This window comes from Centrocercus urophasianus, unplaced genomic scaffold, assembly GCF_019232065.1.
Source record: "Centrocercus urophasianus isolate 14NV4802_14NV808 unplaced genomic scaffold, USGS_Curo_1.0 seq_15, whole genome shotgun sequence".
In the NCBI taxonomy this organism is placed as follows: Eukaryota; Metazoa; Chordata; class Aves; order Galliformes; family Phasianidae; genus Centrocercus; species Centrocercus urophasianus.
Genome location: NW_024884697.1, coordinates 29,122,975 through 29,139,580, shown reverse-complemented (window position 1 = coordinate 29,139,580; position 16,606 = coordinate 29,122,975). Strand labels below are relative to the sequence as shown.

General features: G+C 44.7%; 1 protein-coding gene across 6 annotated transcripts in view; it reads left to right on the top strand.

Moving 5' to 3' along the window:
* Positions 1-9,168, top strand: part of SCAF11 (SR-related CTD associated factor 11) — a 39,074-nt gene extending 29,906 nt beyond the window's left edge. For all 6 annotated transcript variants that reach the window (XM_042815501.1, XM_042815500.1, XM_042815495.1 and 3 more), the window contains 5 exons: positions 803-3,307; positions 4,761-5,104; positions 7,311-7,529; positions 7,970-8,089; positions 8,425-9,168. In XM_042815501.1, the coding sequence (XP_042671435.1) occupies positions 803-3,307; positions 4,761-5,104; positions 7,311-7,529; positions 7,970-8,089; positions 8,425-8,553 (3,317 nt within the window). In that variant the 3' untranslated portion in view covers positions 8,554-9,168. The remainder of the gene's footprint in view (positions 1-802; positions 3,308-4,760; positions 5,105-7,310; positions 7,530-7,969; positions 8,090-8,424) is intronic.
* The last annotated feature ends 7,438 nt before the right edge of the window (positions 9,169-16,606 follow it).

Genomic DNA, 16,606 nt, shown 5'->3' with positions numbered 1-16,606 from the left:
AGAGTATGAAACAAAGTAATGGACCTCTCAAGAAATTAATATAATTCTGAATTGAGTATTACATTTAAGAATATTTACTTAATTGTCATTTATCTTAAAGTCTGGAGCTGTCACTTGCAAGCTTTCAGATGCATTGAGTATGTACAATCTATTCCCTGTGCTGCAAGGCAGCAGAATTTGTCCAGTTTGCCATGGAGCGTTCAGGGACTTTCTTAAAACTTTGGAATGAATTTACACTGTCAGGAATTGGATTTTGTAGAGAAGTGTGTTGTCAGTGGTACTTCTCATCAAGTGCTTCCTGTGTGATCGTCCCTGACAGTTGTCTGAAAATCTTACTCTAGTACTGAGTTTCTCTTCTGTAGTATTGAGCTTCATCTCCATAATGTTGAGGCTTCACTGACAACAAGGCCTGCACACAGGAATGATGGGAATTGCTATATGCTAAGAATGTCAGATAGTTACTTTTACTTTTGTAATGGTTTAAATGCTGACCATATATGAATATCATTCTTGCTTTATCAGCAGTGGTTTAATTGTGAATGCCGTTATTGTCCATATAGCCATGTCAGTGCTGCTTCTGAAGTGCATTTCCTGGTGCCTAATACTTGGTTTTTGTTAGTCTTATTCTGTTCTGCACTGGGGTGGACTTGATTTTAGCTAGGTAAGCTGTGGCAGCATTTCATACTGTACTGTATGTTGTATTATTTGATAACATCCGTTAAGCAGGAGTGTTATGTTATGGTCTGAATTGTATTAGTGTAACTGTTTATTACCAAGCATTAAGATATTCTGCTTTTATTAGAATCTTTAGGGAAAGGTTATGCTGTTGCATGCACCCAAGAAGGAGAAGAGAAAAAGCAAGCATCAGGTTCATCTGGCACTAGGGGAGGTAGAAGGAAGTCTGCTAATGCTACTCCTAGAAGAAGGTCTGCACGGAACACCAGAAACGAGACCCTGAGTCAGTGTCGGAGCTCACCTCGGTCAAGCAGTTCTGGGTGCAGCGCCCCTGATGGCAATAATCCACCTCTGAATAAATCCTTTTTGGAATCAGAGAACGTTCTTCCCAAACGAAAAACAAAAAGAATAGGTAAACAACGAACACCTCTGGCTAAAAAGAAACTGAGAAGTTCTGCACGTTCTGAAAAATCATCCAGTGATTCCGTTGATGATGATGATGATGCTGAGTCTGAAGCGGTTCTTACAGTAGATAGAGACCAGCAGTCAGATAACGAAAGCAGTAGTGCAAGCCTTCCACAGAAAAATGATGCAGAAACAGAGTCTGCTAATGGATTAGAAAGCTGTAATGAACATGCAGAGATTGAGGAAACTACAGGAGAACATGAGGAAGATACTTCAGGCAATGGTGACGTAAGTTTTTCTGTCCAAGAATCTACAGTATTGACTTTAGGAGGAGAAAGTCAGGAATTTGAAATAAAAGATCTTAATGAAAAAACCGTAGAACTTGAGAATCAGGGCGCCTGTAAAAATACTCCTGAACAAATGGAAACAGCAACTAGCCCCAGAGATAAACTGTGTGACCCTGCAACATCTGAAAATTTACATGAGACGTTGTGTACTCCTCAGGAAGAATTAATTGAGAATATAGATACAAAAATACATAAACCAATAACTAGTCCAGAAAATGAATTACTGGAACATCCAGAGACTTTGGAACAAGATCAGCCATTAGAGAGCCCCAGAAGCAAATTGCATGAGCATATAGAAACCATACAAGTCAATGATGCTAAGGCAGATGAAAAGACAGAAGTAGACTGTGCAAGTACAAATACTCAAGACTTTGAAAGTGATAAAGACAAGGAACCAGACAGGTTAATATATAATACTTCTACAGATGCATCAGAGCAAGCCTTAAAAGAAAGCCCCGTGCCAGAGTGTGAAAAGAACAGAACTTCAGAGTCACTGACAATAAATGCTGAACGTAAGCATTTTGGTGAGGATAACAATGAAATGATACCAATGGATTGTGACTCATTTTGCAGCGACCAGAATGAACCTCAGATTGAACAGTTGCCACCAGCTGAAAGTGTAGAGCAGGGAAAAATGGACTCCTTACAGTGTGATGCAGCAAATTCTGCTTCAGTTTCAGGATTGTCTGCTGAAAAAGATGAAGCTATTCACCAAGAAGGAGAGTGTCAGTCAGAACCCAAAAAAGAAAAAAAGACTCGAACGAGACGGTCTCGATTTCATTCACCATCAACAACTTGGTCTCCTTCCAAGAAAGATGGCAGGAAATCTCAGTCACCATCTCCTAAAAGGGAGATGACCAGGGAGAGGAGTTCCCGGTCACCCAAGAAAGAAACTGTTGGGGAGGGAAGGAGATCCTTATCTCAGTCTCCGAAAAGAGAGACACTCAAAGATGAGAGAAAAACACCATCTCGATCTCCCAAGAGGGAAACTGTCAGGGAAAGCAGGAGGTCATCTTCTCGGTCAAGAACAAGGGATTCATCTCCAAGACAAAAGTCTAGATCTCGAAGCAGCGATAGAGATTGTCAGAGAAGGGATCGTGACAGAGAGAGAAGAAATAGAAGATGGTCCAGGTCCCGGTCCAGGTCCCGGTCACGATCTAGGTCGAGATCACAGTCAAGGACGAGAAATAAAGGCTCTTCATTCTCTAGAAATGAGAGGGATGGTCATTCACCTCGTTGGAAAGACAGATGGGCAAATGACAACTGGAGGAGTCCCAGAGGGAATGATCGGTACAGAAGAAGTGATCAAGAGAAACAGAATGAAAGTCTAAAGGAGAAGGACAGTATGGAAAAAACCAGTGATGTTCAGTGTTCTCCAGACAAGCGGAGGAATGATTGTCCAGACTGGGTAATGGAAAGGATAAACTCCATTCCGGAGGTCAAGAACAGAGACAGACCTCATTGGGAAGACAGCAGACATGATAATTCAGGGCAGTCTTGGAACAAAAATTTTGGTTCAGGTTGGTTTCCAAATAGGGGGAGAGGTCATCGTGGCAGAGGTGGGCGTGGAAGAGGTGGTTTCGCGTATGGAGACCAAAGTGAAAATCACTGGCAGAGTAGAAAACCTCTCTCAGGGAACTCAAATGGTTCTGGGAATGAAGCTACAAGGTTCTCAGAGCAGCAGCCATACAAGCGTAAGAATGAACAGGATTCTTTCGATACGCCTGCTGATAGATCTGGGTGGACATCTGCATCCAGCTGGGCTGTGAGAAAGACTTTACCTGCTGATGTGCAGAATTATTACTCAAGAAGAGGACGAAACTCATCAAGCCCACAGTCTGGATGGGGAACTAGACAAGAGGAAGAGACACTTGAACAAGGTACACACAGTTTTGATACAAAGCTTAGTCACAGATGCAGTAGATGAGTAAAATTCTAGTCATGTTGTTCTGTTAGTTGATCAGTTCTTTAAAATTGGGGGTGAATTCATAGTAATTTTGATGTCAGAATCTTGATGGCTTTTTGATTTTCCTCCACGTCAGAGTTTTTGTGTTGCTTACAGACTAGGCATCTAAAGAGTACAACTTTAAATCTTCTTGGCTGAAAGCATCCTGTTCGTGGTCACTTTTAGCATCTGCCTGCTAATAAGTTATCCACAGATCATTAACATTCTGAAGTAAATGGTAGATGTAAATTGTATTCAAAAATCACAGAGTCCAGCTCTGAAGGCAACCTGAAGGAACTTGCCCTTTCCTATTGTCATGTGGCTTTGCCTTTGGTTTTTATCCATTTTTATCTTATATGCCAGCAGTGGTGTTCTTTTCAGAGGCAACTTCATCAAAGGCTTCTTATTTTGAGGGAACTTTGTCAACCTTCAGTTTGCTACAGGAAAATACATCAAACCTTTAATTGCAAGTGTCGTGATTTTGCAGACATTATTTTCCATAGTTTAGTCATACTAATCTTTTTTTTTTTTTTTTGAATCTGAGCTCCAGGTGAGAGTGCTCTCTCAAAGCTGGATGAAACACACTTGATTGGTATCATGACCTGGTCCTGGGCAACATGCTGTAGCTGGCCTTGTATAAGGAGGGTTGGACCAGAGTGAAGCATCAGGGCTTAAATGCTGATCCCTTTGAATGAGCTGAAAGGATTCCTCAGGGAAGGGATTCTGAGGGAATGAGAAATGGGTCTAGATTTAGAATCCCTTGTCCTTAGCTCAGACCTCGCTGCTTGACTTCTTAAAAGGCTCACTGCTTATACCTTACACTGAAACTTTTTATCTGCTGTTGAAGGTAAGGTTGAAAAAGTGAAGTCATTTTTAGGAGTATCACCCCCGAGAGGTTATTTTTACTTCTAGGCTTTACCTGTTGCACCATCACAGGGCTTTCTAATAATCTTCTGAGTATTGGCATCTTTCAGAATTGGTTGACAGTGCATGGACAAAGGAGAGCAAAAAGTAACGTATCCAATAGCATGAAAACTAAACAGGTTCTGTTGTCTTTCTGTTCTTCTGGGGAGGATTTTTGTTTCGTTGTGATGGAATAATGTATTGGCTGAGCTGTGGGAACAATTAGAGTGATGGGAATTCAAAATGCAGACCTGCATAACAAGGTGACCTTTTTTTAGACTCGGAAACTAGCCCTTAGCTCAGTGATGTGTCTGTGATGAGTGCTGTATAGCAATGTGATGCACTATCTGTGAAATACTCAAATAGAGAACTCTTTTTGGAACTCTGTACTTAATGAAGATTTTGGACACCTCGTTCCACGCTTTACTTTAGAAAATACAGATTTTCTACTTCATATACTGTCTTTTTTTTTTTTCTTCTGATAGATCCAAACCTCAAAGACCAAGGCAACCAGCAAAGTGATGGTTCTCAGTTACCAGTAAATATGATGCAGCAACAAATGAATGTAATGCCGCAAGTGAATGCACAGCACCAGCCTATGAATATGTTTCCATATCCCATGGGTGTCCCTCCTCCTATGATGAATATGCAACGAAATCCTTTTAACATCCCCCCTCCAGTGCCCATCCATCTCCATACCGGAGTGCCTCTCATGCAGGTAGCTGCTCCCACTAATTTGTCTCAGGGATTGCCTCCGCCTCCACCTCCACCCCCACCATCTCAACAAGTCAACTACATTGCTTCACAGCAAGATGGAAAACAATTGCAGGTATGCTTTATCAGAAGCCATGGGAAGAGCACTATTGCAGTAACATCCTTAAGGGTTTCTTAAATGTAATGCTACCTACTTGGTAAACTTATACTTGCAGTTTCTTTCTCTCTTGCCTGTCTTCTCTCACTCCACATCAGATTTTAAGTATCCATGAGAATTTGAGTTGTTAGGGGACTGTAGCTTTTAAATAATAACACAGCACCACAATTGTTTTGTTTGTGGTAGTGAGATGTTCTAGGTGGTAATGGAACACTGAAAATGCTTCTATATTGTCCATTGCCTTTTTCTCCTTCAAAGTTATTATTTCTAGCTTTGGTGATGCCTGCATCATGTAGAAAGTAACCTCAACCCCTTTGTTGCAGTGCTAATCCCTTGGTTTGCTGTATGAGCAGAGGGAAGTTATCAAATACTTCATGGCATCGATTTGTTCCACGCTTCCATTCTCCAACTGTCACTGTCTCAGCAGCTCAACCACCCTGAGCGCCACCACATTTTCTGTTCTGTTTAATCTTTTGAGCCTTTTTGTTCATAATTTTCAGGCTTTCTTTGGTAGGTTTTACTTATCCCTTCTTGCAAGATTCTCCTGCTGCTGGTTGCCCTGTTTGAGACCTAACTTTTGTTTTATTACTCAAGTTTCAAAAACTCTGCTGTGCTTGGGCAGATCAGACTGTGACCTTTTTGTGCCTTCCAAGATAGCTTAAAACATCCTTTGTGTACATTAAGTCCTCTTGTAGACAGCTGTTCATATTAAGAACTTTTGTATCAGGGAAAGGAAAATGAGCAGCTTCCAAGACAGTGAATGGCCGTGGAAGGAGGTCTGTGTGGTGTGTGTGTGTGTGTGTGTATATATATGTGTATATATATACATATATATATGGTTCTTAAGGGCTTCACTGAGGTTTGTCCTTCCCTTCTGTTGCAGGCCACCTGCTCTAACCTAAAATGCTTTGCCCTGCATTACAGTTAGAAAAGGATGTTCTAGAACAATGATTTCTAAACCTGTTTTCATTAATACCTGAAAATTTGGCATGTATTGATAAATTCTTAACATAATAATGTTAAAAGAATGCTGCTGTTAACCATTCATGTATTCAGAAAGAAAAGTTCCGTGGGAAATACTGAGTGGGGTTACAGGCCATATGAGATGCTCGAACAGTGAAACAGCAAGGTGCTATTTGAACTAAAATGCCTGTAGATTATTTGTTGGTTTCACTTGTGCTGTCTGTAATTGAATTTCCAACTGTGAAAATATTTTAATACACTTAATCACCGAAACACAAGAAGCCAGAACGCGTTTTGTGAACCACTGTGAAACTTACTGTCTAGTGGAGCAGTAGGCAAAGCTTTGTAAAGATTGTGTATTATCCCAACATGCAGGTATTTCTTAGGAAAGCCATTGGTTTATCTGTTGCTGTTCTCTATCAGCAGTGCTCATGGTGCCCTTTGGTGATGTCTGGAAATGCACAGTCAATGGCTCTTCCTTAAGAATAGATACAGGTGCTTCAAGGAGCAGCATTTCATCCCTAGCCTTGAGTAGACAGTGGGTGGTGACACGTTTGACATTCCTGTAGAAGTTCAAGCTGGTAATGAACATGAAAATAAATACTTTCAAAGCAGCATCATTATCATAGAGTCATAGAATCACAGAATGGTTTGGGGTGGAAGGGTCCTTTAAGATCACCTGGTTCCAACCCCCTGCTACAGGCAGGGACACCTCCCTTGAGATCAGGTTGCTCAAAGCCCCATCCAGCCTGGCCTTGAGAGCTTCCAGAGAGGGGGCATCCACAGCCTCACTGGGCGTGATTTTTTTTTTTAATGTTAATCTCAGGTACAAAATAGGGACCTCCTTTTCACTCCAGTGACAAATAAAGAGGTTCTGTAGCCATAAGGTTCCTTCAAAATGATTAAGGCCATCCATGCCTGTTTGCAGAGTACTTTGTCACTTGGGATCTCTATGAGAGCCAGAATCCAGCTACTGTAGCATTAATGATGCGGATGCCTTACTTTTCAAGTTTTACTTTTTTTTCTTTTGAGTAGATTTGTTATTATTTGCATATTTTCCAGAATAATGAAGTGTGCAAATGACCTGATGAACCAAAGCATGTGGTATTGATGCTTTTTCAGTAGCTGCTGAAACAGGTGGAAGGGTACATTATCCTTCGGCATGAGAATGTTTTAACTACCAATAACCTTTTAAAAACAGGGTGTTCCAAATGCTGCTCATGTAAGTAATAACATGAGCACTCCAGCCTTGCCTGCACCAGCAGCAGTCCTGGGAAACGTGGGAACTGTTCAGGGACCAACTTCTGGCAACACGACGTCATCGAGTCACATCAAGGGCTCTAATGCAGCTGTGCAGTTGGGAGAAAACAAAGCAAGTGTAACAGTGGAAGCCAGTGCAGATAGCTCAAAGAAGGACCAGGCAAGTTCACAGTGTCTGTATTTATAGATCTACATGTGTGCATGTGTAATATGCATAAACATATGCAATATATAAATTTTTTATATACTGAAGCTATGGTAGCACCTCCTGTGTATATCCCTTAATGCACCTCATCCTGTCATCTGTGTGATACTCTGTGACAGCTCTGGGCTGTAACCAACCAGCAGATGTGTCTCCTTGTCATGCAGTCTTATTTAAAGCATCTCTGTTACAAATATTTCTGTAATTGCTGTGGGACAACATTCCATTCTTAATAAACACAGGCAGCTCTCACAAGTGCTGGAATTTGAGTGAGGGGAGCATAGTTTTTTTAGTCCTCTGTAGTAACTTCTGTCTGATAAATGTTGTGATTGATAAATTCATATGTAGGCATTGAAAAAATAATGCTCCTGTTTGTGGGTTTGTTTTTTATTTGTCAGAAATTGCTAATTCAAGAAAAAGCAGCACAAGAAGTCAAACTGGCAATTAAACCTTTCTACCAAAATAAAGACATCACTAAGGAAGAATATAAAGAAATTGTGCGGAAAGCTGTAGATAAAGTAAGTGATATCTGTTATTAAAGCATGAACTGCGTGTGTTCCAATTGAGGTTGGCTTGGGTTGGATTTTCTGACCATGTGGGAGCAGCTCGTAGTTGTTGCGAGGGAGAACAGGGAAATTAAAATGACCTTTCTGCATTCACTTATCCAGCTCGTGGGATCAGAGCTCACTTATTGTTTGGAGGAGTTCAGCAGGAGTTGGGAAATGGTTATTGGTGAAGTTTTGGCGCTTTCCACGGAGGTGTTGAAGCCCTGGGGTGCTGGGAAAACAAATACTGTGCAGTGAGGGCTGATTGCAACTATTTCAAGCTTTTTTTTCCTTTAAAACTGTTGTAGGTTTGTCATAGCAAGAGCGGAGAAGTTAATTCTGCCAAAGTGGCCAATCTGGTGAGGGCCTACGTAGACAAATACAAACACTCACGGAAGAAGAACGCGGAAGAGGCGGTCTCCTGTGAAAGGAAATGATGTCGTTTCAGTTTGTAGTGTTGTTCTCTCTGCAAAGTGCAATTTCATCATGAACCATTAGCTGAGAATTGTACACGGCTGTGCTTTGAATCTGGTTTTGATAAAATTATTTTTCATGTAGTAGATAATGTTTTGTTCTGAAGAAATACAGAGCTGCAGGGCGACTTCTTTATTCCTTTTGAAGAGCAGATGTCTGAAAAAGGAAAAGGTGTAAAGAAGAATCATTAGGAATGTATGATTGTGTGGATACTTAGATGTACAGCATTTTGTCTTCAATGGCAGTGCATTAAATTAGAAATTGGTCTGAATACGTTGATTTTTGGAACAGGGATGTACAGTACCTCTAATTGGTCAGATGAAGGGGGAATTTTTTGTTTTGATTTCTCGGTAATAGCAAAGATGAAATAATGTATTGCCTCGACAGATACTTTGAGCGCTAACTGGACAGGCTGACCACAGGGCTCACAGCGTGTATATAGAAAGCACATGGAGTTGTCTGAACAGAAGAACTGGTTGGGTTTTAAAAAGAAAAATCATGAACAGTAGAACTCAGTGCCCCAACTCAAGGGCACTGCCTATCTGTTGTAACACCAAATAAAAGTTATGCTGCTTGGTTTTGTTTGTGAACTTTTTCCATTTGTTGCAAGGTAGTGGGATGAACTTGATGAATTTTTATGTGCTGAATGCCTTCAATCACCACACACCAACAACCTTAGCTCATGCCTAATGCTGCCCTCGGCTAGCACAGCAACAGGGAGCTTCTGTGCTGGAGCTGCATGTTCAGGCACACCAACTCCTGGTTTCTTCAAGCAAGACCAAGGAAAGTTGCAGTTGGTTCCCAGGCTCCTGCCTGATCGGAGGCTGCCAGGGGTGCCAACCTGAGCTGTGCACTGCTTCCCTTTGTGAGCTAAGGGCTGGAGCATGGAGCACCACTGGAAATGCACCACCTTAAGTGCACTGGCTTTTATACTTCCCCAAGCACTTTCTCTAGAGAGGTCAGTGGAGTTACACAGGCATTCTGAAAGCAGAGAGTCATAAAATGTGCTAAAAGGATGCTTTCACCTAATGAAGAGCAGGTGTAACTTGGAGTGCAGCAGTGAGGGTTGATGAGATGAATACAAGCTCCTGTGGGGGAAGACAGCTTGGAATCCTTCCAGATTTGGTTATGGAAGAGGGCTTTCTCTGAGCTCACTCAGAGAGAAATGCTTTCCTCAGGGAGAGCTGCTGCTACCAGCTCAGCGCTGCCCTTGGGCCAGGCTGTATCCCCTTACTGGGGGGCTGCTTCACCAGCAAACAGACAAAGCATCAGCTGATGGTTCTGGTAGATTGTCTTCATAGCCAGTAGTTCCCCAAATTACCTTTTCTTCACAGAGAGCTCATCCTTACCCTCTAAGTAATTTCTGTGGAAGCCTGAAGATGAACTTAAGGGAGATACAGCTGTAAAAAAAATAAGTGATGTTTATCGCTTAATTATAACTTTCTACAGACTTAATGAAGCCTTTGACTGTCTATATTTATTTTTGTGTGCCTAAGTAAAAATACTATGTAAATTAGAAAGTGATATAATACGTTTTCTACAGTCAAGCCGGGTTTTAGACTTTTCAAAAGACTCAGTTTTACACTGTGGTAGCAATTTGTATGAGCTCTTGAGCTGTTTGAAGCTAAACTGGGTTAGCACTTTTGAGAAATGTAGCAAATTATTGCAATGTCAGCCCTGGTTTATCACACCACGTGTACTTATTGTGTTTTACTTTGGATTTTGGGAATTTTAATGACTTTTTGTATCTTTATACAGTCGAGCCTTACTATGGAGCTCCTTTCAGGAGCCGTGTAAACGTGTCTTTCTTTTCTTATAAAGGAGAGGTGGAAAGTGGGGGGGGAGGAATGATGGAGGACCTGAGCTGTGGACGTGGGCTCGCTGATCCTGTTCTGCAGTTCCTGCTGGGCTGTGAGCTGCCAGTGCTGCCATCTTGGTGGGCTGGTGGCTGTAGTGATGCTCCACTGTATTTCAGCATGAAGAATACGGGATAGATTGGAATGTGATCAGGAACTTCACTTTGTACAATAGAATATTTCAGAACTTGACAGAAAAAAAATATGCAATTCATTGCAATTTTCTATGCTGAATTTTTTTTAAAAGCAAACGTATTGCCTTAATACACAGACTCCTATTTTTCCCAAACAGCAGTATGGTCTCTGTTGATGTGACTGCCCATGAAGGCGTGTACATGAACCTCGTAGTCACGTTTCTGTTCAAATGGTATGAGAGCTGTATTTCTATTTATTGAAAGCCTTGTACTGAACTCCTGCATGCACTGATACTGAAGGTGAGTGCTGGGAGCGCGGAGCCCAGCCCTGCCCTCTGGGGTGTCCGGAACTCATTCGCTCCAGATTGCCATGAGGAAAATGATTACAGAACTGTACTTTCTGTGAACTCAGGCAGACCAGGAGGGTTTTCCCTCCGCTCTTCTCACTGTCTCACTGTGCATGCTGCTTGAATGTCTCATCCTGAAGATGTATCCTAGGAGCACAGTGGCTGTCCGGAGTTACTGTACGGTGTTTGTAGCATGAGGCTGGAGTGCTGTCTACTGAAAAAAATCACTAGTTTTGTGTAGTGCTTAACATTTTCTAATAAATTCTTTTCACTAAGCTGTCAGTACTCCGTGTTTGGTCTTCAGTGGCTCTGGCTCAAAGTTTACTGCAGAAAGCAGCATTACGAAGTACTGCTACTTCTGTGCATATTCATCTTGTTTTATGTTGTCTGGAGTCCTCCTCACATCTGGTTTGTTTTCAGTTGGTCTGCTGCCTTTCTGCTTTGTCTACCTGCACGTGCTGCAAGCTGAAGATGAGTGCATGTGGCAGCATTCATTTGCCACACGTGCTGCGGTGATGACAGTTCTTGGCAGATGAGGATGGGACTGCAACCAGCCAGGCCCTGCCCTACACGTGAGGAGAGCTGGAAGAGCTGCCCAAGTAGAGAGCTTGGCTTGGCTTGGCTGGAGCAGCCGCAGGGGAGCCCTGCAATTTGTCTCCTATCCACAATGGTAGCTTTGCTCCGAACATTTCATTGCTTTCCAGGACTGAGGCATGGCCCCAGTTCCATGCAGACATTGTCGCACGGTTTGTGAAAGAGCCTGCTCACCTTTTGGAAAACTTAGAGCCCCATTGTTGGACAGTGGCTGTTAACGTCTGGGTGCAGCTGTGGTGGAATCAGACTTAGCTTGCTTGTGTTTACTGAAAGTGCACTAATGAACAGGCATGGGGGCTCACAGAAAAAGCACACTGCTGTGCAAGCAAGAATGGAAAAGGACACAACTCAGCAGCTTCACTGGGAACTGGGAGTTGTAGAGGCCCAGGCTGCTAAGGCTGAGAACGCTTCAGAAAGAAGGAAGGGCCAAGAGCCACACTCCTGCTGCTGCTCCTTGGCTGCAGGAGGGGTGGAGATGCCTCACACAGGCGGGGAGGTGGTCGGGGTCACTGCAGCAATGGAAGGCAAACAGCAGGACATTATTGCCAAGAAAATATAGTAATGAGGAGGAAAGTAAGTAAATGGACTGTAGTTAATTAAGAATTAATTGCCTAAATTGCAAATCTGTCTTATTTCCACAAACCTTCCTGGGGCCATATCTGTGTCAGATGTACTGACAGCACGAACTGCCAATTCGGCCATTGCTGCAGAGAGGGTTTGGTACATTCTGGCTGATGAATGCCCAGCTATGCCAACGGGTGTATTTGTACAGTGTGAGCACAGGGAGGGCTCCTGTACCGACTGCAGGTTGGCCCTGCATGGTGCTGTCAGCAGGACCCTGAGGGAGAGCCACAGCGATTCGGTCAGCGCCCATTAGCAGCAGAGCTCCTTGGATTACCTCAGCCACTGCAGCGCTTGGTCCCAGCAGTGGCAGAGCGCATCACACAAAGTGCAGCTGTATTGCTATCCTGATGCCAACACCTGCCTGCCTGCCTTTCAAACCAGGCAGGCGCTTTGCTGACAGGCTGTGGCTGTGCCCAGTCAGGCTGCCAGCTGCTCTACTGGCACAGGTGAAGCACAGCAATGTGTATCAAACATAAACATTGTCTGCAGTGCCTGGGTTTCCTCTGCTGGGAGCAGCTCAGTACCTTTGGGCTGCCTGGGTGCCTGCAGTGAGCAGCGCTGGGTGCACGTCACCTCCAGGCCTCAGGTGGCAGATCGGCATGTTAGGATCGCCCCCTCCCTACTCGTTACATCCCTACCCATCCCTGTCCCTGGTGAGATGTGCAAAATCTCCAAAAATACAGACAGGAGAAAGTGTGCAGCAGGAGAGGAGGAGGAGGGCGCCCAGGCTTAGATTTATAGGACCATTAATGTTGCAGAAGACCACTGGCATCACCCACTCCAACCCCAGCCCCTCCCCATATGCCCACTAGCTGTGTTGCTCAGTGCCACATCATCTACACAGTTCTCAAACACCCCCAGGGGCGGTGACTCCACCACCTTCCTGGGCAGCCCATTCCAGTGCCTCACCACTCTTTCTGAGAAGTTTTTCCCTTATATCCAACCTGAACCTCCCCTGGTGCAACTTAAGGCCATTCCCTCTCCTTCTATCACTGCTACCTGGGAGAAGAGGCCAACACCCACCTCACCACGTTCTCCTTTCAGGGAGCTGTACACAGCAGTGAGGTCTCCCGAGCCGCCTCGAGACTGAACGATCCCCCCAGCCACTCCCCATAAGACCTGTGCTACGCACAGTGACATCCCCAGGGCCTCAATGTCTTTCTTGCAGTGAGGGGCCCAAAACTGAGCATTGTGCTTAAGGTGCAGCCTCACCAGTGCTGAGTACAGGGGTGCACTCTGGGGAAGGCAGCCGAGGTGATGGCTACCAGGCCGAGGATGTGGCCCAGGGCAAGGACAGAGCTCTGCTGCTGCTGGTGGCGAGCAGCTGGGGCTCAGGCAGACAGCACTGAACCAAACAGCCCCACACAGCCCCGCGTATCCACAGTCATCAATAGTTTAATCAAAAAATGGGAGCAGTAGTAAGGCAGTAAGCAAGATGATAGCCTATTTCAATAGTTGAAAAGAACTTACAAGCAGCAGCTTTCAAAATAATCAGTCAGTGCAGCATCTATGAACATTCAAAACAAAACAAAATCGTCAGCCCATAGGGAAACAGTAGCACACAATTCACTGACTGCATAAAAGGAGTTGAACCCACAGGAAGGCACAGGCTGGAATCTGAACTGGCTTTGCAGCTCTTTTTCTGATACAACTCAGCCGCAGCTCCCGCAGTTGCCATTGGGAAGCTGTGAGGCACCACAGCAACGTGCTGGGTCCCACAGTGCACAGCCATCAGAGCCAGGGTGGAAGCCAGCGCAGAGAGCACTGGCTGCAGGAGCCAACATCGAAGAATTTTGAGAGCAGCCTGTCATATAATTAGTCCCAAAATGCTGCAGAAATTATACCTATAGCCACTATATATATATATGTTTTTTGTGAGGACTATAAATCAAAACTGGCTGGGGATTCCTAGATGCTTCCATGCAACAGCACAAGGGAGGGACGAAAAAAACTGGGAAGTCAGAGCTGCTTCAGTTTTGGCACAGTGGGTTTTACCACAGTGCACATTGGCCAGAATGTCTCTGGGGTTTATGGCAGATTACAGACTTTAAGCTGTGAGGCTACACAATCCTCTTAGGCCAGGGGACACAGAGCAGAGCTTGGAGCTGCAGGCACTGAGCAGCGCGGGGATGCAGCCAGAGCAGCATCCGGTCCAGTTCTTCATCGCTCCCAACACAACCTGACAGCATGAAGATCTGCCCTGGCAGACCTCCTGAGATGCAATTCCAAAGGATGTGGTGATGGCAGTCCTTCGGGGCAGCCTTCACAGAGAGCCTTCGGGGCAGCAGGAGCCCTAAGGGCAGCAGTAGGACGAGGACACAACTTCAGGCAGGAGAGCAGCTGCCCCGTGGGTAGGTAGAATGAAAACCCCAACAACAATAACAAATCCCCCCCCCAAAATGCAGCTGGCAGGCTGCCCACCTGTAAGTTCCTCATAGGGCACCTCACTCAGCTGCTGGAGACCCTGCCAGGTACATTCTGGAGCTTACAGCTACACTAGGCTGCATTTCTTCCCATCTAAGGCTAAAAGTCGTTGGTTTATCCTTCTAAAGGTGTCAGATCAGATCACACTCTGCTGATCTCATTGTAGACACGAGAAGCCAAGCACAAATGGGCATAACAGAGTGGAAAAAGCAAACTGTAATGCAGCCATGTGAAGGACAGCAGAGTGCTCCAACCAAGTGAGGGTGGCTTTGAAGCCACGTCAATTTCAGAGCATATGATCCAACCAGTAGCACCATGAACAGGCCACTGACCATCTTTACTGGTTCACAGGCTCCAGGCCAGCCCTGCAGGGAGCAACTGGTGGCATGGTGATGGTCTGGGGGAACAGTGCATGGAGAGAGAGGTGGGTTGGTACAGGCATCCCTGGCTGCTGCACATCGTCACATGGTAACAAACATCTGGTCTGCTGGCCTGTGAGGGTGATCTCTGTGTTAGAGCAGATGAAGCAGCTCCACACTGCTGGAAGTCTGGCAGTGACATGAGCTGAACCCAAACCCCAGTGTGCTTCAGAGCTGGAGGGCGAAACCACACCTGGCAGGAGCAAGTGCAGGAAATGCTCCTCCAGGAACAATAAAAAACAAACAACTTGTAACTAAATAGAAATAGAACACTTTGAATTTAGCATGTGCCCGGCTCCAGCCCACAGGGAAACAGGCACCAACTACCACCAACAGCCACCGAGTCAGCCCTGTCTTCACAGAGCACAGGAGGAGCACCAAAGCACCCACCTGATGGTGGGGAAAATGGCTGGCTAAAGCTGAGCCATTGCAATGCCTCCTTCCAGGAAAGGCTGCTGACAGAGCTTTCAGCAGAGGTTAGCCCATACCCCAACAAAATGAGCTCCCTGTCACTGTGCTGAGAAAACTCAGACTGACCATTATGGAATAACACCAACTTCAGCAGAAGTTGCACAACCTTTCACAAGAAAAGCTTGAACTGTACATGCGAGAGATCTTTGCTTCAAGAACATTCCTAACCTGGGGTTAGCACGATGTAATTTGCGTGTGTTTCAGTTGGTCGCCATGCAAGGAGAGGGCTGAGTTAAGCTGAAACAGAAGCTGTTTGTGACCAAGTTCCTGAAGCTTGCTCAAGGTCCCCACACTTCTTCCACTGCTCGTAACCTCCAGTGAACACTGGTTTCAACCAAAGTGGTTCACAAGAAGAGAATACACATAAATACACATTCTAAATATTTCGCCGCTCCAACAATATATGTGATAGCAGTACTGTAGCTGTTCAGTGCAATACTACCCACGTTATTCCCCACTCACCCCTCCATGAACTTTCAGAAATGGGGTTGGTCACAAGCAATAGGGAGCCGTGTGGCAGAGGCTATGCTTCTGGAGCTATTGGATAGTAAATATTTTACAGTGAAGCAAAGCAGTAACCCACATCACAAGTGCCCATCACAGCCCGTACCTGCGCCATCACTTTGTGCTCTGTTTGATGCTCAGAAGATGTGTGGCCAAACTGAAGACTCCATCCGGCCGCCTTGAACGTGGGAAGAGCCCGAAGCAGTCGGCTGCAACACTCTTTGTTCAGAATGCTGCAACAGGCTGGGATAGAAACTGCATGAGATGGGAAAGTCCACTGAGTTCCTTGTGTCTGAAACTCAGTGTCAGACCGCTTCCTCCTCTGTGCACAGATGACAACCATAAGAGGCTGTAAGCAGGCAAAATCCCAGGCAGTGGGATTTCTACAACTTCCTTCCAAAGATCATTCTGTACCTCGCTTTTCTTTCTTTCTTAATTCCATTATTCCATACTATATTTTCTAGGACTATCAAAATCAACTTCCTTCAAGGTCCACATCTGCCGTCAAGCACAGTATTTCTGCCTCCCAAGTCTGTCCCATGTAAAACTATTACTGTCCTCAAATCCACTAGCTAATAACGATTGCACGAGAGCTGTACACAAAGGTGTTGGCTCTGCAGGCAAACATCCATTCGCCTCCGCT